Below are 24051 nucleotides of genomic sequence, written 5' to 3'. Positions count from 1 at the left end.
GCTGCCCTTGTGCGACGAAGTGCGGCAGCGCTCGCAGACACGTGGGCATCTGCCAGAGACAGCAGCTGGCCACCACGGCCGGGGGATCGCTGGCCACCTGCGCTGGGTCAGCTCCAGGCACCTTCCCTGCAGCAAAAGGGCTTCCTCTCACCCGCCTGCCCTCGAGAGGAGCACCAGGCAGGCGGGAGGATGCTTGCTCTTCCCTCCTGCTGAATCTCTCTCCCCACTACGCACAGAATAAGGTAAACAGGATGTTCCTGTAATGCCTGACCACCGCTGAAAAAAAATAATAAATCCATAAATGGCTTTGGATTATCCCAAAAAAAGAGCAGAGGTACCCAAAAATCACACAGCTGTCGGGGCTGCAACAGACAACCACCTCTCCCTTGGCACCTCATTATCTAGCTGTCGATTAACTTCATTCTGTGTTATGTTCGTATCAATCCGCAACACAGCTCTGACTGAAGGTACAGGAATAACCTATTTTCCAGACCTGCGTGCTCTCCAGAACCAAGAGACACCAGGCGCATGATATAAAGTGTAAAACATGTTTTCCAATAAAATTCTTACCAAGTTCAAAGTAGTCTTTCTGCCCCCAGGCACAGACATAAGCGTTCGTATATCCATGCCTTCCGTTCATGAATAACTCTGTAGCACTAGGGAAACTGTAACAAAACCCTTTTCTTGCAGCCTTTTCTAGAAAATAAAAGCGTTTCTTATGATAAACTGCTTAATTACAAAAACACAATGCATTTCCCTGCAACCCATCTGAGTGCTCTGAAGCCAGGCACGTCTCCATCTAAAAAAACCTAAAACCCAAGGAATGAGAGCTGCGACAGACAGAATCCCGCACCGAGACGTGTGTTTATTAAAACAAATCACAGGCTGTACAGAAGCAGCACGGAGCTGTTTCGCGTGCACAGACCCTTTATCGCAGGGAACAGCCGTGTACACTCTGCCGAGGGAGGATAAATTTCCAAGTCAGGGTCAGTGCGAGAGGCTCTTGCAGATAGATCGGAGACAGAGAAAGAACAAGGGGCTTAAGTATGATGAGAAGGAAGAAGTTCTCAATGAGAAAAAGGTTAAATGAAGCAGCAAGCACTGGAGTCAGACAGGTGATGTTCTCGGCCAGTGTAAATCCCTCAAAGATGGATCTAGACTAAGCTGGGCATGACCTCAATGTTACTTCACAAGGGAATTCAAAGGAGAGCCAGCACTTGAGCAAAGCATCGATCACTAACAGACTGCCGCAGTTACGTACTAGGTCACTACATTTACACATTTCAGGGCTCTACCAGCTTCCCCCTCTCCCATCAGCCACCCAAACACGGGGTTCACAGTCTCTCTTTTCAAACTAGAGCTGGCAGGCAATCGCAGTAGCCCCTGAAAGGCTGGAGGATTCGAAGGGTTGGGGTTACACAAGTGGCAACAGAGCCATGTTATGTCTCTGGGCTCCGCGGCTTCTATTTCTTTCTGCCTCCTCTTTCTTTGAGTGCCAGGTGAATCAGAGAGCCACTTGTCATGTTGTAATAAGCCAGGGAGTTCGAATCCTTGATGAAGATGCCCTGAGGGGAGGAGCAAAGAAAAAAGAAATAGTCACAGCAGAAAGCTTAATGCTCCCTTCCCACAAACCCCCCCCAGAGCTGAAGCCCTCCCGGCCCTACTCTCCGAACAGGGTGATGACAGAACACTGCAGAAAAACCTGGAGAGATCCCAGTGTCTCCAAAGACAGGGCACTGGAGGATGTGGGTACGCTGGGAATGATGCAAGAGTACAGACAGACCATATACACTACATACCTCTACGAACATACAGATAAAGACAGTCACCGCAACAAGTGAAGTTATTTAGGCTCCACTCCCCCCCCGTCCTTTTTTTTTTCCCTTAAAAAGCCAGTTAAGCTTCCTTTCTCGCTAAGGGTTAACACAATATCTGCCCATAGATGAACTCCTGAGGAGATAAGTGCACAAAGTTCACTGCTTAGGCAGCAGATTGTGCCTGTGCACATGCACGACTGGAAACAAGTTATTAAAAAGGAACGGCGCCTTTCTAACAGCTCCAGTCTCGAGAGGAAGAGAGAGAGATCTCTTCCCTTCCGTGTTTTGCATAAAGTCTTTTCAGAGCTGCCAGGGTTTCAAGGTACTCTCGCCCACCTTCCAGAGCACACAGGACAGATCAGTGGGAGCAGACTGCTGCATTTAAATGTCAAAAACCCCCCAATAAAATAATAGGCTGATTTCAGAGAAAGCCATCAAGCTTCGAGGCCTCATCTGCAGCAGCGACAATGTGAAGATCCACTGACGTCACCTATTAAAGGCCTGTCCTGCTGTAACAGTGTGCTGTAACCGAGCATGCTGTACAGACAGGAAAAACATTCCCTCTGTTCTTCCCAATAGCTCAGTAGGTACATTACAACTTTTTCTTGTAAGAAGTCAGTTTGTGTGTCAGAAAGCACTGAAATACAGCGTTTGAAGGGCTTATACCCACCTCGTACTGCAGCTTCTGTTTCCCAGCTGGCATCCCGGTGGCCTCGTGGATCTTAACCTTTATAACAGACACCTAGGAAGAATCAAAGAGCTCGCTCAGGCTTTTTTTCCCCGCTGTACGGATGGCTAGCGCTGCTCCCCCAGCCACGCAACCCCGCTGCTCAAGAGGCCACAGCATGGGGAACATCCAGAGTTTTGTAACTCCTGCCATGCAGGTCAACTGCTATTCTCAAAGCGAAGAAACTCGGTAACAAAACAAGAAGGCGTCGAGGCCAGGTTAATAAGCTACGTGCCTGGTCTGAGAGCGGCAGGGTGAACACCAGCACTTGGCCGTTCAGTTTCCATTCCGTCTTGTCCTGCATGTTGGGAACCTGGACTTTGACCGTGACCGGACCCTAGAGGAAACAAAGATAACGTCTCTTACAGGCAAGGAGGCTCGGGACTACGATAAAAGAGCAGCAGACAAACTGTTTATAGACACACAGCGGCAGACAAATTATTTGTTTCCAAAACTAGCCACATATCTCAACTTCTCAGTAAACACACAAAAATGTATTTGCCTCAAACACTGAGAAAGTTACTTCACTGCTACCAAAACATCTAGTTGGATTTCTCTCATTAGTCCCTCCTTCTGCGTGCCATTCAGCAAGCAACACACGCATTCACAGTATTACAGAGTGAACATATGAAGCATTAAACAGGAGACAGCTTCTGTGTGCAGATGTCCAGGAAAACTCTACAGCCTTCTTAAAGGACTTAAAACTCAACCCATGATCGTGGCACTCCTCAGGAAGAAATTCAGTCTAACATTTAGTTCATGTTGTTACGGAATATACCACGTTACCATACTATCATGCTGACATTGATATATTAAATCTCCTTGCATCTCCAGCTTAGCAGTCCTCTGCTCAAAAGCTTATTAGCAGCTTTAGTTCTTCTTTACACTACTATAAACCTACCTCTCCCTGCCCTTAATTACAGAAGAGTACTATCTTACTACACTTCTGTGTGTAGCGCTACATTGCTCTTTCCAGTAAAACACAAAGCAGTTCAGTTTGCTCAGGAACGACAGCAGGAAGGCACCATCTCAGAAAGTCACTCCCTCGCAAAGTACTTCTGCACATCAGCTCCCCCCTGGGCAGCGAGCCGGCTTCACATCCCCTGGGCAGAGGCTCTTCCCAGCAGGGTCAGGACTCCAGCGCTTCTGGACAAGCGGCCAGCCCACACACGTACCTTGTTCCTGCGCAGAAACTCCTCCTCTGGAATCAGGCTGTCTTCGCTCTTGAGTTTCTTTGAGACTGGCTCATCCTCCATCGGTGGCGGCGGGTGAACAGGAGGCATCGGTGCTGGGGAAGGAACCGGAGCCACGGGAGGTGCTGGAACAAATGCTGAAACGGGATTGGGGGGACACAACAAAACCTGCAGTCAGCCACTGAGTATACAGCAGACGCTCCCTTACACAAAAACTCTTTTAGTGGACCAGTAAAGGCTGAAAATAAATGCCACAATACATGGAGGAAGTTAACACAACCAACAGTAACATGCAAACTTCAAACGTTAGGAGATCTTTTATATTGGGAAACAGTCCAGGAAAAGACAACAAGCAGCATAAGAGCTTCCTGCAGATCTTGCAAAAAAGAAAATGCTCTCAGTTTGGCATGCAGCAGTGCCAGCAGCTCAATTAAAAAAAGAAAAAAAGAAAAAAAAAGAAGGAAGAATTGTTTTTTACATTGTGCTTTTCAATTCAAAAGCACCTAATGCGATGAAGCTGCTTAAGGAAAGGGGCCAGACAACAGCTTTTCCTCCTGCAGCAGCAACTTCTGTAACAAGTTGTAACACCCAGTGAGGTACCGGCAGTTCCTCTTTACTCTGGTTCCTTTTGGAAAGCAGCGTGAATTCTTAATCTTCACCTGGGCAGGCTCCCGGGGACACAGACATAAAATGGGTGAGACATAATTCTCTGTATTTCATCCTGCAGGAGGAGTCTTGAACCCAAAAGCAGTACTGCCAAGTAAGTCATACCAAACACCCCAAAATTCTTAATGATGGGACTTCGGGTCTACAAACCCAATTACACGCCGTTATCAGAGGCACAAAAGGGAAAAAGAATCAAAGCTCAAGCCCATGTTATACAGGAATTAACTGACAATTAGCCAGAAAAAGGTGAAGTTACCAACCTGTTGGTACTATCATGGGAGGCGGGCGGGGACTCATGATGGGAGGAGCAGAGGGCGGCATGGGGACAACGTTGATGCGTGGGGTATGGATTATCGGTGGCATGGGGGTGGCTATGACGGATCCTGGAGGCAAACGGACCACAGAAGTCATCGGGGGACGAGGCATGACTGGAACTGCAGAAACAACAGCGGCGCGAACGGGAGGGGGCATCTGGAGAGAGAGGGTAATTTTTCTTAGCAGGTACATGCAGGACCGCTCAGTGCTGTTCACAGTCCCGATTAAAATAACCAGGGCAACACACGGAGGATTTCTGCTGGCCAAAGACTTGCTGGGAACCTCAGCAAGCCCACCGTATGGCCAGCCCCAGCTGCCTGTAAACAGGCCCAGAAGCCTCATTAACAGATTAAACAGTTCTTCCTTCCCTCACCACTCAGGTATCAGACACTGAGCCACGTAGCAATCTTAAAGGAGCGATTTCAGAGTCATGTAACACAAGCCTTGGGCAGGAACACCGGGCAAGTGAGTCACCTGTGAACATTTCTTACCTGCAGCTACTTTTGTTCTGCATGACACCTTTCTACACCTAAAAACAGGCCCCCACCCATTCCTTTGTTAGCCAGACTCCCTTCCTCCAAGATCTCACTGCCCAGATTTTTCCTCTGCCCAGTTGATCAAGTCTTTTTGGTACCTCTAAGGATGAAAAGCTCCGCCTAAATCTTATTTTCCATTTTTAACAGCAAGTTCAATAGGGCTCCTCTGATGGTGTAAGAGTCATTTGGAAACTTCACTCAAAATCTGCTTCTAGCCAGCGGCCTGCTGTTAGAACCCTTGACCTTCATCAGGACTCCCTTCTAATTAACTACAGCCACAGCCATTTGCTTTTGGAAGCCCAAACACTTACCGTGGGTGGACGAGGCACGGACGTGATAGGCTGAGCGCTAGCTGGGGGATTTGATGCCGATGAAGGAGGGGGTGGCTGGGGCATTTCATTGGGTTTGCTGGGACCGATCTTCTCCTTGCTGTCGTCTTCTGGCACCAGTCCCTTGGCCTTATGGATAGCTTCAATTTGCTCTTGGAGAGTAATGTTGGCCTGAGCAGCCTGTTGTGTGCGGGCCATGCTGCCTGAGTGGCCATCCCAGGTCACCTGAGAGGATAAAATAAATCAGAATAACCCCAGCCTGTCCAGGCTGTAATGTGAGCTGCAAATAAATCAAGACAGCAGCTTTGCAGCAAGAACAAAGTTCAAAAGACTCCTGTCTCTCTGAGCATTCATAATACTACAGGAACCTGTTAAAAAACCACAGGTTCCACTCTACCTTTTCCTCTGGTTTCTGGATTTCTTCTTCACCGATCTTTTTACCAATGGCAGTCTCTTCTACACCAAAGATATCAGTACGGCGCTCTGCCAGCTGCTTCAAGCTGCTTTCGATATCCAAACCTGCAGGCAAAAAGAGAAATTATTATCTCAAGTGATATAATCAAAGTCAAACACAACCAAGCCTCTTTTAATGATCTTCAAATTGTTTGGTACCTAACGGCTGAGTGCTGCTCTTTCTAAAAAGAGACTGCAGCTGATAGCTGGTCAGCAGCAACAAATGCTCTTTGCCTTTAAGTTCATAGAATGGCTTCAATGTAGTAACGACAAATGTATCCACATAATCAGCACGCTGAGGACATAATACAGAAAGCTACATTTGAGATGGTCCTTATCAGTGGGAGCTGGGGTGAGTGAGGGAGTGTGCTAAGAGTTCACAGAACTCGTCTAGGAACCGGCTTTTGCAAGCCGTGTCATATGCTCAAGCTGACCTGGGGCATAGACCTCATCATCACTCTGCTTTTCACGGATGGATCGATCGCGCTGCTCCAACCATCGAGGATCCAGGAGACCAATTCGCATGTGTTCTTGCATTTTACTGGCAGGAATTTTCTCTCCAGTAATGGGGGAAACAAGATACTCATCTGGAGCTGGGGCAGGTGGTAATGGTTTTGAGGCTAGAAAAACAAAACCACACTATTAAAAACACATCAGAGGATGTAGCCTAGTAACAAATACTTCTGTGATTATTCAGGAAGAAATAAAGTTTTTCTTCACCAGCCTGATGTACCTTTGGGATCGTAATCTTTCCGCACAATGACCTGATCTGGTGTGGGAGGAAGAGGTGGTGGCATTGGGGTTTCTGGAGGAGGAGGAACCTTCTGACCTTCATCTTCATCATCTGAGCCCTTATTTAAAAAAAACAAAAAAACCCCATCATAACCAAGTTCCAGTAGTCAAATACCCACACATAAGATTTCAGAAAGGCACAAAAATCCTATGCAGCACTGAAGAATTGATGATGCAGCTTCAAAGCAATGGAGCTATTTTTGCCTCTGGACACCTACGCTACAGTGGTTCCTCTGGATAATCATGATTTATAAATGCTGCGGACCCAGAAGAGGAAGCAAGTACTCCTCAGCTTCCACATTACCACAGCACGGCAAGCAGGGGCTTACGGTTAACCATGCTCTTGTTCCTTGCTACCAGAAAAACAGCTTGCTTACAAGTGGGTAGAGGAAGAGTCTAAAATGAGTCATCCTTCAGTGTTCCAGACTCTGTGCAGAAGAAAGCCCACAAAGTTTGACCACAGAAATACAAAATCCACACCATTCGGAGACAAAATTACTGGATTTCTCTTGGAAATTGTATTGTCATGGAAAGCATTACAGATACCATATTTCAGCATTCCAGCAGAAACAGGTTGTTTTGAAATTCCATCAGAAGGAACTGAGGAAATTCTTACAGTGAAAATGAAGGGCATCATAAACCACACAAACTTCATGGGACAAAAGTAATGCTGATTCTCTTGGCTAGTTACCTCATCCATATCCTGCACTTGTGTGTCTTGATCCAGCTGGGCTGGGGGCTCATCTGTTTTCTCTTGCTTTTCATCTTCCTCATCTGACTCCACCTCCATCTCTACCTCCTCACTTTCCCCAAACTTCTCATAACGCTCCTGGATCAGGATTCGAGCTCCCAACTCTTCTGGCGTGGTGGGAGGAGGGAAATTCCCTACAAGCCAGAAAACAGAGCTTCTGTTTCTCTATCCCTTTTTGTTGCTCAACACACAGACAGAAATATCAGTTTCTTTACAAAGCAGTGGCATCAAAATCTCCTGGGAGCCAAGGTATAAAGAAGGGAATGGATGGAGTCTATACAGACCAACATCAGCATGACACCTGAAGATGAAGATAGTTACAGGGGAAAGCACCACTAGAAAGTGGGACAAGTTCTGCTGTCCTGGTGGAACTGGAAAAGCGGACACTAGTGCAGTCCTGGACTTCGTGGAAGGAGAACATTACTGACTCAAAAAAAACCCCAGCCCTGCACACTGTCACTAGAAGGCTCTCCCTTTTATCTTTGAAGGATATGCAGCTGTAAAACCCAACATCTGTCTAAAAAGGGCATTTCAGGACATAGTCAGTACTCAAAGAGAGCAGAGTTCCATAGAGGTTACAACGCTTAACTTCAGTACCTTGCTCGTTGGGCTGAAAGTCAACTGTTTCCACAACCACAAAGTCATGCCAATCAATCTGGGCATAAGCAACACGCTCCTTTTCCTTCTCCTCCTCTTCCTTCTTTCTCTCTCGCTCCTGGAACTTTGCCCACTCCACTCTGTAGTACACCTGCCCAAGGACAAGTAAAGCAAGCACCAAATGTCAGTCAAGTAACACATCACAGACATCTCTACAGCATCTGGAAGTTTACGCTACCAACCCTTCCGGGGCAGTTACACAAGCACTACCTTCAAAGGCCTGGCAGGACAAAGAAATATTTTTATTTCATTTAGAAACTACAGGTTTGCCTGTTGAGTAATGTACTGCAGCAGCTTTGTAAAGTGCTTTTCTAAAGCTGGAACTGCAGACTTCTTAAGCCAAGACCAAGCCATCCAGGTATGAGATGACTCAGGTTATCACTGAAAATTCAGAGCCAGCAAACAATTCACAGACACTTTATTACAACCCTGTCACACCGCCTTTCCAAAGCAAAAGCAGTCTTTGTGACAAAGACAGAAGTCAAAGTAATAAACAACAGCTTGGAAGGACTGTAAGTGACTGAGGTGTGACAGTGAAGTTGTCCAAGAGGGAAGCATTCTACTTTGTAAAGCGCTTGGAAATGGCATTGTGCAGTATCTCTGCCTTTATGCTGCAAAAAGTAAACTACCCCCAATACGGGCACACTAGCTAGTAGTTTAAAGGCAAGCTTGGGTACCCTGTGTTCAAGTGACTACAGGGGACACATCCATTTTATTCTCTGTGTATCTGTATTTGCTGCCAGTAAGTCAGAAACATGCAAAGAGAAAAAAATTCAAAACATAACTGAAATGCTTCAGCCATTTTGCAAATTTTTCATGCAATACCTGATCCAAGACCTCCTTGGGATTTTCAGCCTCTTTCTTGAGTTTGAGGAGTAAGCCTTTCGGTGGGATCAAGATCTGAAACATATTTTGCATGACAGTTAGTAACAGTTCTTTTTTCCAAAGCCTCCTTAAAAGCAATTATTCTCTTTCCACACTGATAAAAATAGCAGCAGACCCCTAGGGCTATGTTCCATTTGTACTGTTGCAACCCTCTTATTACTTATTTCTCATACTTGCACTTAAAAATATCCACTCTTCCCCTCTAACTACTCTCCATACTTAAAAAGCCCACAACTTTTACGTATATTATATTAGCGTCTGATACACTTAAGTAACAGCCCACTGTGTTCAGCACTGCATGTTGCCAACAATGCACAAGACATCCACCCTACTTAAAAGAGTGAGACTTAAAGGAGGGACTCCTACACCTGCACATATTTCTAGTCTGGCTGCTTTGTGAGGGGTCAATAGTCTTCAAAAATCAATACTGCTGCTGAAGGAATCAACTTGACAGGTAAACTGCCAAGAGTACCTTTGTGTACTGTTCAACCAGCTTAGTGAAGTAGTTAAAGAGACTGTGCTGGGGGCGAAGGAAGTCAAACTGATAGTTCCTCTGCTCTTTCTGCATCAGCTGAGTCAAGAACTGCCGCCCGTTCCGAGCCACGAACTGCGCTGTGAGCTTCACCACATCCAAGTCAAAGGCCGAGATTGAGGGAGGATCTGCAATGAACTCGAACTCCGGAGGCGGCTCTTTCGGAACAACTGTCTCCTGGATCACCTGGGCCTGCACCTGCAGAACAGAGACGGCTCAGTGACTGAAGAAAGAAATTGTTACCAAACACTCGGGAGAGCCCATTTTTCCTTCAGCTGTTGCAGGAAAGCAATGTCAGTCTAGATGTCCTGGCAGCTGCAAGGATGAGAAAATTTGGTACCATGGGGTATATCGGGACATCTGTATTTAAGCTACTATAAAATAAATGTTGCTCCAACAGCTAGCAAAACTGGAAACTATCAGGACTTCGCTATAATCCTCCAGGACAGTCAATACCACACAGAGCGACTGCTGGCCACGCAAAGCACGTAGAAGACCCGGACTCAGTCAGTGCCCTTTCTCCATCCAGTACGTATAAAGGCACAGCTAAACAAGATTAACAACATTTTGTATTCCACATTTGGAGGGGAAGTTGATCCTTCTGGCAGAGAAAAAGGAAATGTTTCTACAAAACAGTGCATGCAACAAGCCCAAACTGAACTCCAAGGAATTCTGAAGGACTTGCCTATGGAAGGAGTCCCGAACTCATACAGTCCGAGCAATCACTAGTGTAAGTACCGTATTGGTCAATACACAACTAAATGTAATTAAAACGGACCAAGTAGAACAATACATTGGTTCTTTCACACACAACTTTGAGTTACCCGCAACTGGGGGATGCACATTTGCATCAAAATGAAGTCCCAGACACTAAACTCCAAGCCTCTCAGTGCTGTCTTTTTTTGCAAATGTATAAATAACTCCTTCATTTGCCTGGTCTTTCAGACCTCCTGCTTAACATTGGGATGTGACAAAACCAGTTAGAAGCCAAGCTCTCAACCCAAGTGAAAAGGAATACTTACCTTCTGCGGGAGCTGCTGCTGAGCACTTTGCTGCTGTTGCATGACCTTGGGAATGGCAGCCGAGGGCTCCTGTGCTTTACCCTCCTTGAACTCGCTGACTTTGTGCCGGTAGTATGCATGGTAAGGATCGTTGGGATTCAAGAAATTGAACTTAGGGTTATTTATTTCATTCTGACGAATTCGAGCTTCAAATTCTGGACCATTTCTGGGGAGAAAAAAGGTAAATTGTTTAGATGAACGGGCATCAACTCAAGTGTAAATGCCCGTTTCTTTCATAGTAAGATGTGCTGATGCATCAGCCCCTCAGAAGAAAATTTTCTCTCCTACATGGAAGGAGTTTACCTCTCTCTAAGTAACTCATACCCAACATAGCTGTCAGTTGTACACAGTCAAGTTAAAGGCATTTGTCCTAATTTAGTCTGCAACGCTTCACAGTGAATATCTAAGACAGTTAAAAACTCACACTCAGAAGTGTTCCACAATTTCATTTGGCTACATACAAACAAAAGATCATTCACTGGATTAGACAGTTTATTGGATGAAGTTTACAAGTTACTTACTAGACCAATTTTATTTCCTCTGTGAACAAGCTTTTAAGACTAGTTTCATTTCCACAAATTTCATATAGGAGAAAAAAGTAGGTAACCGTCAGCCTACGCAGAGACTGATGACACTGGAGTGCTGCATTTAGGAGAGCCCTAAGTTTCATTTCAGGTAACGTCCACTCCTCCCCTGCAAAGTGCACAGCCACTTATTTCGGGGCAGTCTGAGGAAGTTAACAGCTGCTGTAGCATGTTTCTCTTCATATTCTCCGGATACCTCCAAGTCTTGTTTAGACACTCCGCCTCTTGCAATAGAGGAGGTCTCTACAATACCAAAGGATAAACACAGCCCCTTCCTTATCCTCAAAGGAAGCCAACGCTCCTTGGCAGCCCTTTAGAAATGAGCTACACAAGAAGTGACTTTGACTAGACCAGCATCTAGTAACTGTCTTAAACTCACAGCAACAACCATTCAGTTTTCGCGAGATGAAAGCATGCAGCGTTCAGCCTGCCTGGATGCTGTGAAGCTTAAGAATTCACACAGCCAGCTGAGGGGTATTTACCTCCTGTGCTACTCATACACTGCCAGACCAAGATGCAGTCCCCTGAGACCTCATGTAGTGATAAGACAGCCAGAAATATGTAAGCATTAAAAAACAAGAGAGGAAGATGGCCTAGCTAGCACTAACAGCTTGCACTTGCAGAATGATGACATTAGGCAAATGGAAGAAGCCCAAATGAGTAAAATTTATTCAACTTTGAGACTCCTCCCCTAAATTTGATGTCTATACTCACGCTAATCAATCTGCTATAGTCAACAGGGGAAAAAGTCCCATACGCACCACGGGCAGCTCATCTATCCATCCTAAGAGAGGATCAGACTGCTCTCTGGAGGTATGTACTTCTCTCCCTCTGGCCGTCAAGGGAGAGAGAGATGACTGCAGCTTGGACGAACGCAGATCCCAGCTGCTGGCGCAGCTTACCAAGCTGTACACAAACAGGAATGGGACTTAACCCCAGGGCTCAACAAGCAAGCGAGCACCCTTGTGCTGGGAAGTTCATCACCTACAATCTGCCTACACACTGTAAAATACAGTCATGACTCCTCTTGGCTTCATCACTCAGCGGAGCACCTGTAATGAGGCTCCCTTTCTACCTGGGATTTTGCTTCCCCCTCAGATCATTCAGAACAGGAACTGTTACCTGGTTATTGCAGCACGTACGATACATTTTGCCAAGAACTTTTATTTACTACCAGTTTTTCTAGCAAAGCATGTCTTACACCTCTTAAGTAGAATATTGTTGTTTCTCTTCCACAGTCTCACTGGTATAGACTCAATCCTTAAAATCTTTTGTGTAAATTCAGAGGACTGTGACCTGCTTCAGTTTCTGGAGCTGCGTAGACTTTAGCACTGGAAGAGGAAAAGCATGAAAATCCCAGGAAACACGAGTGGCACCAGTGTCATTTACCTGGCTACGAAGCTGGCAGTCTTGTCCACAATATTCCTGACCTCTGGAGGAGGGTAAATAATTCCTACCACAGGCTTGGCTGGTGCCGCTTCCTCTTTTGGCTCCTCTTCTGGCTGTAATAAAAACGTATATATACACATGTATTTTTTCGTTACAGTCCTCTGTACTGCTGCCTCACATCAAAAAGTGGAGAGGTGGCAGCAGAGGAAGACATCTTTCATGGTGGTGTTTACAATCAGTCAAGATACTTAACTCCAACAGCCTAAATCAAAGCTGAGAACAACAGAAGGAATTTTAAATAATATTGAGTAACATACCATATACCAGCATCAGGGGGTGAAAAATAGCCCCGTAGGCTGCAAACCCAGACTAGTTTATTTTCAGGTGGTTGAGCTGAAAAATTCATCTACCTTCTCTCTCAACTTCCTCATCTACACTGGGAGTAACAATCCTAACACACCTTAACAAATTGTTCTGCAACCCCGTGCTTAATGAAGGCTATGTAAGAATTAAGTATTCCAAACAGCAACTCAAACGGCAGACAGCACTGCCTATCCTCCTCCCCAGCCCTCAAAACATCTAATATTTCCTGACACAAAGATCTGGTTTAACAATCTGAATCACCGGTCCCACAAACTAACTGCTCAGCTTCTCAGGGTGGGAGACAATGTTTGTCTGCTTAGCAAGGGCACCCGCTGCAGGGACGGGCACAGCAAGGCGATGAGGAAGGCCACTCCACGGGAACCAAAACAAGTCCTGCCAGCATTTGTACTATCTCAGCCTTGACCCCAAGTAGGTTTACAAACGCCGAGACAAGAGGCAGCGTAGGGGAATGCCTACAAACACATATCTAGGAATAACTCAGCATTGCTAAACAGGTTTGGAACTTATGAACGTTCCCAGAGGCTGCGAAGGGACTGCAAGAAACTAGAATATGAATTATTAACTCCGCATTAAGTAAAACATAGCTTTTAATCCTATTGTGGTTGCATCAAAAGCTGTTTCGCAGAGAAAAGCTCTGCAGGGCATTTTTCTCACTGAGATTACAAGAGGATCTGAACTAAAATCCCAGAACCCTCCCTGAGGACGGCTTTATTTTCCAGTAAGACCAGAAGCTGCTCTTTGCAGGATACTAAAGATGTCTCTCCTCACCAAGCAACTTTCACAAGAAAAGCTGCTATAAAAGAGAACACCTGTATGGGAAATGTATATAATCTTAACAGGGACAGTCAGGGAAACTCTAAAATACTAGTAAACCTACTAGCTCTGCTAAATCCATGGGGGCTCCAAGGCAGAAAACCCTCTCGAGTCAAATACAACCTTAGTAAAGTGCGTTAAGAGAAAGACACCATAAACATGTTTATTTTTCACTCCCACTCGCTCTGAACAACATCATCTTGAGGAGCCAAAGGACTAGGCAACACACGCTTGAGAAATGTTTTTATTTAACTGCAATGCTGAGTTGCCTTGTTAACACATACGCATGAAAGACCCTGGGTGTTTGCTGGGAACCACGATTTTCCTCCTAGTTGTATTAGCTACACCAAGTCACCCAGGATTTTCTGACAGATCAGCTCCCTGCCCTGGCTTGCGGTACAGCTGCACAGGTACTGATGCTGGTGTGTTAAACTGCTGGAACAGCTGGGGAAGGAACGGCTGCTCCCCATTTCGGGAAGGCCGGGAAGAGGCTCCAGCAGAGGCGAATATGGCTGAGACAGAAGAGAACACGGGAAGGTACTGCGAAACGCGGGACTGCTACACTCTCTCAAGCGCACTGGAACGGGTATCTTTAATCCTTTCACACATTTTTCCCGGCGGCAGGGCTGCTCCCATAGCTTATGGCAAACCTTCCCATCCATTACAATTACAACCCTGTGCCGCTTCCAGGAAGGGACTCAGCCTTATCCCGAAGCGTAGCAGCCTCCCCGCGCCCCAGCAGGCTGGCTGCGGATGAACGGGGAGCTGCGGGCGGTGCCTACAGGAATCAGCAGCAAACAGCAGGAGGGACCTGCAGCCCCCCTCAAAAACCAAGAGAAACGGGTCAGTGTAAGAAACCAGAGACCAAAATAACCCCAGTGAGCCCCGCTCCCCCGGGCCTCGGCCGTGCTCGGGCCCCCGGCCGCCGAGCACCCCGCGCTCCTCCGCCTCAGCGCGGCCTCCCTCCCCCGCCCGCGCGGCCCGCACCGGTTTGCTCTCCGCGGGGGGCGCTGGCTGCGCCGGAGGCATGGCTTGCACGGGTCCGGCCGGCATGGTGCTCCCTCGGGGCGGCGGGGAGCGTTTCCCCGCCGGAGCCTCTCCCGGGCCGAGAAGAGCGAGAACCGGAGGAAGCCGTCACCGCCGCGGACGAAATGGCGGCCGTTCGCGAGCCGCTGCGCACGCGCGCCGGAAGTGACGAAGTCGCCGCGAGCGGGCGCACGCGCACTGCTGGCTACCGGCCACCCGCGGGGGGGGGGGGCGCTGGGTGAGGCAGAGCGCATGCGCCGTGGGAGGGTGGGTTCTATACAGGCGCAGGAGGAACGTACCGTTGCTGCGCGGGGGGGCGTGGCCTCCTGGGGCGTGGCGTTCGGGGGCGTGGCCCGGGCCGTTGCCATAGCAGCAGGCTGCGGCGGCGGTTCGGGCAGGTGGGGCCGTGTCGCCGCGTCCCCGCACAGGCCCCGGCCTGGCCCGGCCCGGCCCGGTGCCTCCTTGGCCCGGGACCCCTCGGTCTCCCGGCCTTCCTGGAGCGCCTTGGCCCTCCTGGGTTCCCCTGGCCACCCGGGGGCCACGGTGCTGGTCCCCCTCCAGCGACCTCTCCCCTGTGGGGCTGTCCCCCTGTCCCAGGCCTGGTGGCCCTGTTGCAGCCCACAGGCCAGAGCAGGCCGTTGCCCACAGGCCTGATCCAGCCACCTCAGCAGCATGGCGCACCTCCTGGGCCACCGCGGCTGTATGGAGAGCCTGCAGGCCGACCTGAGGGACCTGCAGGCAGCCATCACTGATGTCTCCTCCCGGACCGGGGCCGTGCGTTTCCCCTCCTGGAAGTTCCCCAATAAAGTGTCCTGTGACCTGGACCTGACGGCACTGCTGGAGCAGTACAGCTATGCTGAGAATGACCCCGAATTCACGCAGCACTCCCACGTGGTGCTGCTGGAGCTGGTGATAGACAGGTGAGAAGGCAAAGCCAGCCCCAACCACCCCTCTTAAAAGAAGCTTGGCTAGCAGAGCAGCTCCTTCCCCCCAGAGCGAAGGGCGTGCTTGTGTGTCCAGCCTGTTGAATGCAGCTAAGTGTTTTGGATTCTTTTTTCCCCACACGTTTCCATGATAAGCAGTGTGCCCACACCTCAGCACCTCGGCCTCACGCTCCGCAGCTCTATGCTGAGTTTTAAAATCCAACTCTTTTCCCTGCTCAGAGCTACCAGCGCAAATGCTGGTCACAAAGGAGCAGAGCAAGCCGCTGCTCTGCCCGGGAGCCAAAGGCATCTGGGCAGATGGGGGCAGGCTCGTTAAATTGCCCCCCAAAACCTTGGAAACACTCAGACACAGCTGCACCTACAGGCCTGGGAGGCAAAAGCACCTTTTGCAATCTGGGTGAAATAAATACGACTCCGTTTTAAAAGACGAGCCGTTCCCACGGAGCTGTTGGCCCTAACAATTAGGGTTTGAGACAGTCGGCGTGGGTGTTCCAAATCTCTCGGGAAAGCCTAACTGCAGCCTATGGGAAGTGGCTGGCTGCAAGCAGTGTGCGCAGCCTGCATCCCGGCAGCTGCAGGAGGATTTTTATCCCACCAAATACGGCTCTGTGGAGTGATTCAGGCCTGGGCGGGGTCACAGGAGTGCTGATATCCCCCTCCTTTGCCAAATTCGCTTTGTCCCGGGGATGGGGGATGACCTCCTTGCCTTGGCACTGGCCCTTCAGGCTCACTGCGCTCTTAAACACCAAGGGCCCTTTCCCCATTACAAATACTCTGTTGCTCTAAGCTGTGTTTCGTTTTTGTTGAAGACTGCTGCTGCTGCTTCAGAGCTTCACGGTCTACACGGAAAACCTGCTCAGTGACCAAGCTGTCCCCCCGGCGCAGGCAGTGGGACCCTGCATGTCTGCGGGGCTGACGGCGAGGAGGTACTGGTGTGGCATGCTGAAACTGGGGGCCTTCTACCAGCAGCTCCTGGCCGAGGTGGGACATTTGGGAGCCCTGACACCCCATGAGCTGAGTGAGGGGTCACAGAAATGGCCCTTGCTTCACCCCCCCATGATTTGGACCGTGCTGAGGTCATGGTCCTTCTTGGGGACACCCTGTGACACACGTGGTGGCCACACCGGATGTGCTTCTGGCTCATGACCCTCCAAGTATTGTCCTGTGTGTCGGACAGGACACATCTGTCCTGCACTGTCCCCTCCCAGCCTGAGTCCCTTCCCTCCTGTAACCACTGCTCCCAGCCTTGCTGCTAGATCCATCCTCCTCCACCGGAATCTCAGGATGGGGGAGCCTGGCTGCCCTTATTGCTTGGAAAAATATTCTCCTGCCAACGTACTGCCCCTGCAGCTCTGCCGACCCCACCATTTGTGGGCTGACCTGGCTCAACTCAGTGAAATAATTTGTGGTAAAAACACTACACCACTCCCCTGCATTTTCTGCCCCTCAAAAATGATCCCTTTCATGGCAAAGTCTCACAATAATTCATCTGGCATAACCAGGAGACAGCACAGGAGGTGGGAAAGAAGGGACGGTCACGAGAAGGGGAGACGAGGAGCAGGTTTCACTGCTGAGGCTTCCTGCTGCGAAACCGCAGCTCTGGTAGCGGTGGCTGGAAAGCTTGTAAAAAATTCAGTTCCCCTGTAACCTGCATCAAGAATTGGGAAGCAAATTAATTTTGCTTGTTAGTCATGTGCTTTGGTTGTAATGGAGCACAGTAAACAGGGAACCCGAGCGCTTGGTAGCTGTCCTCCTCCAAGCTCTGTGAACTTCTCCCAAGAGAAGGGCTTGCTGCTCTTGTAGCCCCTTGACTGCACTGATGTCCTGTCCCCATGCTTCACACATCTGTATTTGGGCTGTTATGGATCATTTGCAGCCAACTCTGTTTGATCTGGGCCGTGTTTTCGTTCTGTGCCCTCTCCGCCAGAAAAAGGCTTGCAGGAAGGAGAACCCCACAGAGCGATCCACCCCCAAGGATGGGAAACCAAAGAAAGAGACCCTGAAACACTGCTCGCCTGCTCCTTTGGAGTTAAGACCTTCCACAGAAGTTGCCCGGTCTGCCTCTCCACGCCTGTCATTGGGTGTCCGTGTGCCACTTGGCAATGCCTTGTGCAGCTCCCTGCCCAGGGCTGCCCGCAGCATGACCGAAAGCAGCCGCATCATCCTCCCGCAGATTACAGGGTCGTCTCTGGCACCCTGTGACGCCTGCGCCAGCGTCCAGGCCAGCCTCCGTGAGGTTGGCAAAGCCATCACCAGCATCTGCCAGAGCCAGAACATCCCCTCGGCTCTCAGCAGGTTCCAGGAGATGGTGGCGGAGACCCCAGGGAGGATGACCCTCTCTGCAATGGACATGAGCTACTGGGCCTCGGAGCAGAGCAAGGACCTCTCCCGGATTAGCAAACACCTCCAGGTGTTGCTGCAGCAGGTCAACCCTCTGAAGTCTGAGCTGGAAGAGTCAGAGAAACAGAAGGACAAGCTGCAGAAACAGGTTGAGGACCTTTCCCGGTTGCTTCAGGCACAGAAGAAGACCCAAGCGCAGCAGAGGAAGCAGGCTGAGCGGAACCTGGAAGTAAAGAACAAAGAGCATTTAGAGGCTGTAGCCAGGCTGGAGCGGGACAAGGACGACCTTCGGAGAGGTACAGTGCTGTTCCCAGCATCCCCTCCGAGGCCCGTAGGTATTTGCAGGAGAAGCATGGAGCCCGTGGTCAAATTTTGGTCCCACCACCATGGGTAGGGCTTTGGTAGGCGCTGGGGCTCTTCCTTGCTGTGAGACTAACCCCAGACAGCAGGAGCTGGTTGTCCACGTTCTCTCACTGCCTCCTCCCTCCTGAAGCACAGCACGATACAATCACTGGATGAAAAATGCTTTGGCATGGCCATTCGCTGCCGCCTTGTTTTAGTTTCTTTGAGGAGCTGTTTAATCAGTAGAGTTTTTGTGCTGATTTAGGAGCTGCTCTGCTGGAAGAGCGACTCTCCGCCTTAAAGGAGGAGCTGGCTGCGAAGCAGGCTGCTGTGCAGGAGCTGGGTAAGGACCCCTGGGGCTCACCCAGCTGGTGCATCTCTCCCCCAGTCTTGCTCTGATCTCACGAGTGTTTTACACCCACGTGAAGCCTGGTGCCCCCAGAATCGGTCGGGTGTAGTGCTGGTGGGAATGGGGGGGAGGATGAGCCTCCTTCATAGCAGTGCCCAAACATCACCCAGCACCAGAATGGGCTCATGCTAGTGGAGATTCAGGGGTCGCAGCCCTCCCATCAGACCTGCCTCCCCCTCGCCAGGTCCTGTGGATGGTCTGGGGCCCCTTCAAACCACCTTATCTGGGAGCTTCTCCCCTCTCCTGCCCAGCCTGGGCCAAAGGTGCTGTGTCTCCCCAGAGGTGACCAAGACAACCTTGCTGGAGGAGATGAGGACCACGATGGTGGCCAGGAGCCAGATGCTGGAGCTGGAGGAGAAGGTACAGCTGCTCACGAGCCAGCGGGAGAGCCTGGGCCAGGAGCTGAGCACCACCACCATCCAGCTGGAGAAGGAGAAGGCCAAAGTGGAGAGCATGCTGAGGCACCAGGAGGTATGGCCGGGCCTGCTCTCCCCTGCTGTGGAGCTGCTCTGCAGCCCCGCAGCATGCTGTGGGCGCGGGCTGAGCTTGGGCCGGCTTCTTCGCACCCTGGCCTTAAGCCAGGGTGTAGGAGGGGATGGCACAGGGATCCCACTCGTGGTGCTGAGCCCCGAGGAGCTCACTCTCCGCCCGCGCTAGCTCTGCAGGGCTTTGGTCGAGCCCTCCTTGCCCTGCACCCTTTCTCTGCCCTCTCAGCCGCTGCCACAGCCCCTTGTCATCGTGGGTGCTGCTGCCCGGCGTAAGGGCGGTGGGGAGTGGGTGCAGCAGCAGCCCCGTGCAGGCTCGCCTGCCCTGTACAGTTCACGCAGGCCAAGCAGAAGGCCCTGGTCCAGCAGCTCAACAGCCTCGACCAGGAGCGCGAGGAGCTGCAAGCCAGCCTGGGAGAGGCCGAGGAGGACAAGGCCAAGCTGGCAGAACAGCTGGAGGAGAGCCGGGAGCAGAGCAGGCACCAGCTACGGGTGCAGCAGGTCAGCGCTGGCAGCCAGCCTGTATCAGGGGGCTGCCAGCAGCGGGGTTCCCGGGGCAGCAGCCGGTGTGGGACACAGCTGTGCCATGGGGGTGTCAGGAGCCACCCCCTGCCCCTTCCTCCACCCATAGCCAGAGTTTTCCCAGGATGGGGACTCTGAGACTTGGTGTGACATTGCCACGTGACCATCTCCTGCTGGGACCCCCTGGGGAAGACCCCTCTCCCTCAGCCCCTGCCTGGACAAGTCTCTGCTGTTTTACCCCACGGCCAAGGCAGAGGGGAACAGCAGGAAGCAGCAACTCGGGCTTCTCCCGTGTCTCCATCGTTCCCATTCCTGGACACGTGTGTCCAGGAACATTGTCGGTGCTGTTGCTTCCAACTCACACAGGGACGTTACACCCGAGACCCTGCAATTCATCACACTGCTGTGGGACATCCTTATCACATACAAGGGCGGGCGCTTTCCCTGGGGGGAAGGGAAGGTGGGGTTTGAGTACTCCCATGGGACTCCCCCACACTGTACCCTTCCGAGGTTTGGGAGAGCGCTCTGCAACCCTCACCGCCTCTCTGCTGTGCCATGCAGGAGCTGGCGGACATGCTGCAGCGGGAGAAGCTGAGCCTGGAGCAGTCTGTCTTGGAGGTGCAAGCGAATGTCTCCAAGCTGGAGGAGCAGGCACAGAAGCTGAAGGAGCGGGAGAGGCTCCTGGTGCTCTTCCCTGATCTCCACATCCCCACTGAGACGCAGTTTGAGAGTAAGGGAGAGGGCAGCGGGCAGCACAGCGCCTGCTTTCCTCACAGCAGACTTGTGCCTTTGGGATCTCCTGGAGCTCGCAGGGGAACCTGCCAGCCCCGGACGCGCCAGCATTTTTTATACAACACTGTTTACTGGCTGGATGGCCGAGCCCAGAGGGTTGTGGTGAATGGGGTGAAATCCAGCTGGCGGCCGGTCACAAGCGGAGTCCCCCAGGGCTCGGTTTTGGGACCGGTCTTGTTTAATGTCTTCATTGATGATCTGGATGAGGGGATAGAGTGCTCCCTCAGCAAGTTTGCAGACGACACCAAGTTGGGAGGGAGTGTTGATCTGCTTGAGGGTAGGAAGGCTCTGCAGAGGGATCTGGACAGGCTGGATCGATGGGCTGAGGCCAACCGGATGAAGTTCAATAAGGCCAAGTGCCGGGTTCTACACTTCGGCCACAACAACCCCAGGCAACGCTACAGGCTTGGGGATGAGTGGCTGGAAAGTTCCCCCGCAGAAAAGGACCTGGGGGTGTTGATCGACAGCCGGCTGAATATGAGCCAGCAGTGTGCCCAGGTGGCCAAGAAGGCCAACGGCATCCTGGCCTGGATCAGAAATGGTGTGGCCAGCAGGAGCAGGGAGGTGATCGTGCCTCTGTACTCGGCTCTGGTGAGGCCGCACCTCGAATACTGTGTTCAGTTTTGGGCCCCTCACTCCAAGAAGGACATTGAGGTGCTGGAGCGTGTCCAGAGAAGGGCGACGAAGCTGGTGAGGGGTCTGGAGCACAAGTCTGATGAGGAGCGGCTGAGGGAGCTGGGGTTGTTTAGCCTGGAGAAGAGGAGACTGAGGGGAGACCTCATCGCTCTCTACAACTACCTGAAAGGGGGTTGCAGAGAGGTGGGTGTTGGTCTCTTCTCCCAAGTGACTAGTGACAGGACTAGAGGAAATGGCCTCAAGTTGCGACAGGGGAGGTTCAGGCTAGACATTAGGAAAAAGTTCTTCACTGAGAGAGTGGTGAAACACTGGAATAGGCTGCCCAGGGAGGTGGTAGAGTCACCCTCCCTGGAGGTATTCAAGGAGCGTGTGGATGTGGCATTGTGGGATGTAGCTTGATGGACATGGTGCTGTGTGGTGTTGGGTGGGTTGTGGCTTGTTATTGTTGTTGTGTGGCGTGGGTTTTGTGGTTTTTTTTTTTTTTTTTTTTTTTTTTTCCTCCCCAGGTTGGACTCGATGATCTTACAGGTCTTTTCCAACCCTACTGATTCTGTGATTCTGTTTGTTGCACTATAGCCAGGAAGGGCTCAGGCCCCTGAGCTGTGCTAAGCTGCTACCATCTTTACATGCCTCCCTACGTGGGTGCTGTTCATCGCAACTCTGGGCCAGGAAGTAAAGCAGGGCCAGGGCATGGGCAGAGCTTTGTTTGCCCTCGCGGTTTCAGCTGGCATGGTTTTGGGTCCCAGGCTGTGCCAGTGCTCCCTGGTTGGGACAAGCTCCTTTCCAGCGGGCAGCCACCCTGCTCGGGAGGCAGGAGGGCTGAGCTCTGGCTCCTGCCGCAAGGATGTCATATTTTGTTTGCAGGCACCGGGAGCTTGACCGAAGACATGGAGAACCAGCTGCAGGCCAACAGCATCCGGATCAGCGTGCTGGAGGAGGAGAACGCACGGCTTAAGTCTGCGCTAGCCAAGCTGAAGGCAGCTGCTAAGCAGGGCGTGCTGAAGGTGAGGCTGCACCCAAACGGAGGCGAGCTGGGTGCCACTGGGGAAAGGGGTGCACGTGCCAGTGGGGTGCTGCATACCCCAAGACCACCTCATGACCCCTGGCACTGTGTCGCATCCTTTGGGGACCGGTTCCCTGGTTGCGTACCCTTGCAGAAGAGGCTCCAGGGAGCAAAAGGCCGTGGGGCTCCTCACACAACATCCCCTGCAATGCAGCAGCTGCTTCCCCAGCCTGCACGGGGCCGAGCTGGACAAAGCTCCTTCCAGAAGGGCATGAAGCTGGGCAGGGGCTGTGATTCTTCGCTGTCCCAGGGCCTGATCCTGCCTTCAGGAGCCCATCTTGGCCTCAAGGCAGTTGAATCGGGTGCTCCTACCTGATGCTTTCTGAGCCAGAGCGGTCAAGCCAAGGCTACGGCACTGCGGCATGCACAGTGCCTGCAACTCGCAGCTCTGGACCCACTCTGGCACGTCCCCTGGGCCGGGCTGCAGCCAGGGACAGCACACCAGGGTCACTTGCTCCCTGGGAGCGAATGGCATGGGCAGGGCAGCGCTGGGGCTTGTGCTGACACCTTGTCAGTCGCTACTGGAGCAGTGTTTCCCGCCCGGCGCAGGCCGCACACAGCCGCAGAACCCAGCTGGGCACAGGGGCTGCTGCAACGCCCTTCCCTGGGTCAGTCACTGCAGCTCAGTGTTAGGTTTAGACCAGGTCTGTATTTTTGGGGTGTACCCACCCCAGGAGGGCCAGGGCCCAGGCTCCCGTGCTGCCGGGAGGTCAGTCTGGTTTAACGCGTTGGCAGGGAAAGCTGCTTGGCCGAGGTGCCCGGGGCTGGTTCTCAGCGCCTTTACATCGGCCCCGCTGTGGCCGTTGTGCCACCGTGCCACTGCCGCCAGCTCAGCGGTGATGGCCGCCGAGGGGCGTGACTGGAGCTCAGCACGGGGGCACATTTCACCCCTCTTCTCTTCCCCAGTTCGTGCCGGAGACCCAGCTGTGGTCTCAGCTCAGCAGCCAGCACAGCGGGGAGGCCCCCAGGCAGGATGCAGGGTGAGTAGGAACCCAGAGGAAGAGGCTGGGGAGCTTCCTCTTCTTCCTCCCCTCTAACCGCTCCCACCACCCGCAGGCAGCCGAGCAGCCGAGGCAGCACGGGCAGCACAAGGACGCACAGACGTGCAGGCCGAGGCCCAGCAGCAAGCGCCCAGCAGCCAGCTCGCGAAGCCGCCCTCGGCGGAGCCTGCGTGCAAGGCCGGACCCTGCCTCTCGCTCCTGGCTGAGCACCTGGTGCTCGGCCCCCCCGAGCCAAGAGGCAGAGGCAGAACATTCCCCGTCTCCTCTCACCACACTGTTCGCTACTGCAAATAAACGTTCATGAGACTAAGGCAGAAATGATGTGTTCAGTGAGCGGCCACCTGCCCTGCCCCGTGGGACCTCGTTACCTCTTCTTTGTGCATCACAAAGGCGCGTTGCCTTGGGAAACGCGGTCTCTCTGCCCGTCCCGTTAAGCCCACACGCGGTAGGCGCAAGAAGCCCAGGGAGATGGTCCCACAGCGGCTTTGCCACAGCTCAGCTACCAGCCGGCCTCCGGCTGTTGCTTCACTTTGTTTTCTGCAGGGCTGCAGCACCGAACGGGTCCGTGCAGTTTCCCTTGTTGTACCTCTCCGTTGGGCAACGCTGT

At 51.7% G+C, this 24051-nt stretch overlaps 3 protein-coding genes across 3 annotated transcripts; 2 read left to right on the top strand and 1 right to left on the bottom strand.

The window, feature by feature from the left end:
* Positions 1-845: 845 nt before the first annotated feature.
* SF3A1 (splicing factor 3a subunit 1) lies at positions 846-14937 on the bottom strand. The gene is made up of 16 exons (XM_059827618.1): positions 14872-14937; positions 12688-12800; positions 10676-10880; positions 9594-9851; positions 9062-9136; positions 8177-8327; positions 7520-7713; positions 6770-6887; positions 6471-6656; positions 5981-6102; positions 5566-5808; positions 4664-4874; positions 3720-3874; positions 2780-2881; positions 2488-2559; positions 846-1565 (listed from the first exon to the last, which is right to left on the bottom strand). Exons 1-16 carry the CDS (start codon positions 14935-14937, stop codon positions 1464-1466), a joined length of 2373 nt encoding a protein of 790 aa, XP_059683601.1. The 3' UTR covers positions 846-1463.
* A 645-nt stretch (positions 14938-15582) lies between these two features.
* Positions 15583-15834, top strand: LOC132318890 (coiled-coil domain-containing protein 157-like). Its single transcript, XM_059827862.1, has one exon. The coding sequence runs from the start codon at positions 15583-15585 to the stop codon at positions 15832-15834; it is 252 nt and encodes an 83-aa protein (XP_059683845.1).
* Positions 15835-16087: 253 nt separating this feature from the next.
* LOC104259350 (coiled-coil domain-containing protein 157) lies at positions 16088-23738 on the top strand. The gene is made up of 11 exons (XM_059827893.1): positions 16088-16161; positions 16664-16835; positions 17328-17456; positions 17731-18490; positions 18802-18879; positions 19226-19416; positions 19764-19931; positions 20514-20682; positions 22245-22384; positions 23350-23423; positions 23504-23738. The coding sequence occupies exons 1-11, from the start codon at positions 16088-16090 to the stop codon at positions 23736-23738; spliced, it is 2190 nt and encodes a 729-aa protein (XP_059683876.1).
* The last annotated feature ends 313 nt before the right edge of the window (positions 23739-24051 follow it).

Source organism: Gavia stellata, chromosome 21 (genome assembly GCF_030936135.1).
Source record: "Gavia stellata isolate bGavSte3 chromosome 21, bGavSte3.hap2, whole genome shotgun sequence".
NCBI lineage: Eukaryota > Metazoa > Chordata > Aves > Gaviiformes > Gaviidae > Gavia > Gavia stellata.
This window is presented reverse-complemented; position numbering and strand designations above follow the sequence as displayed.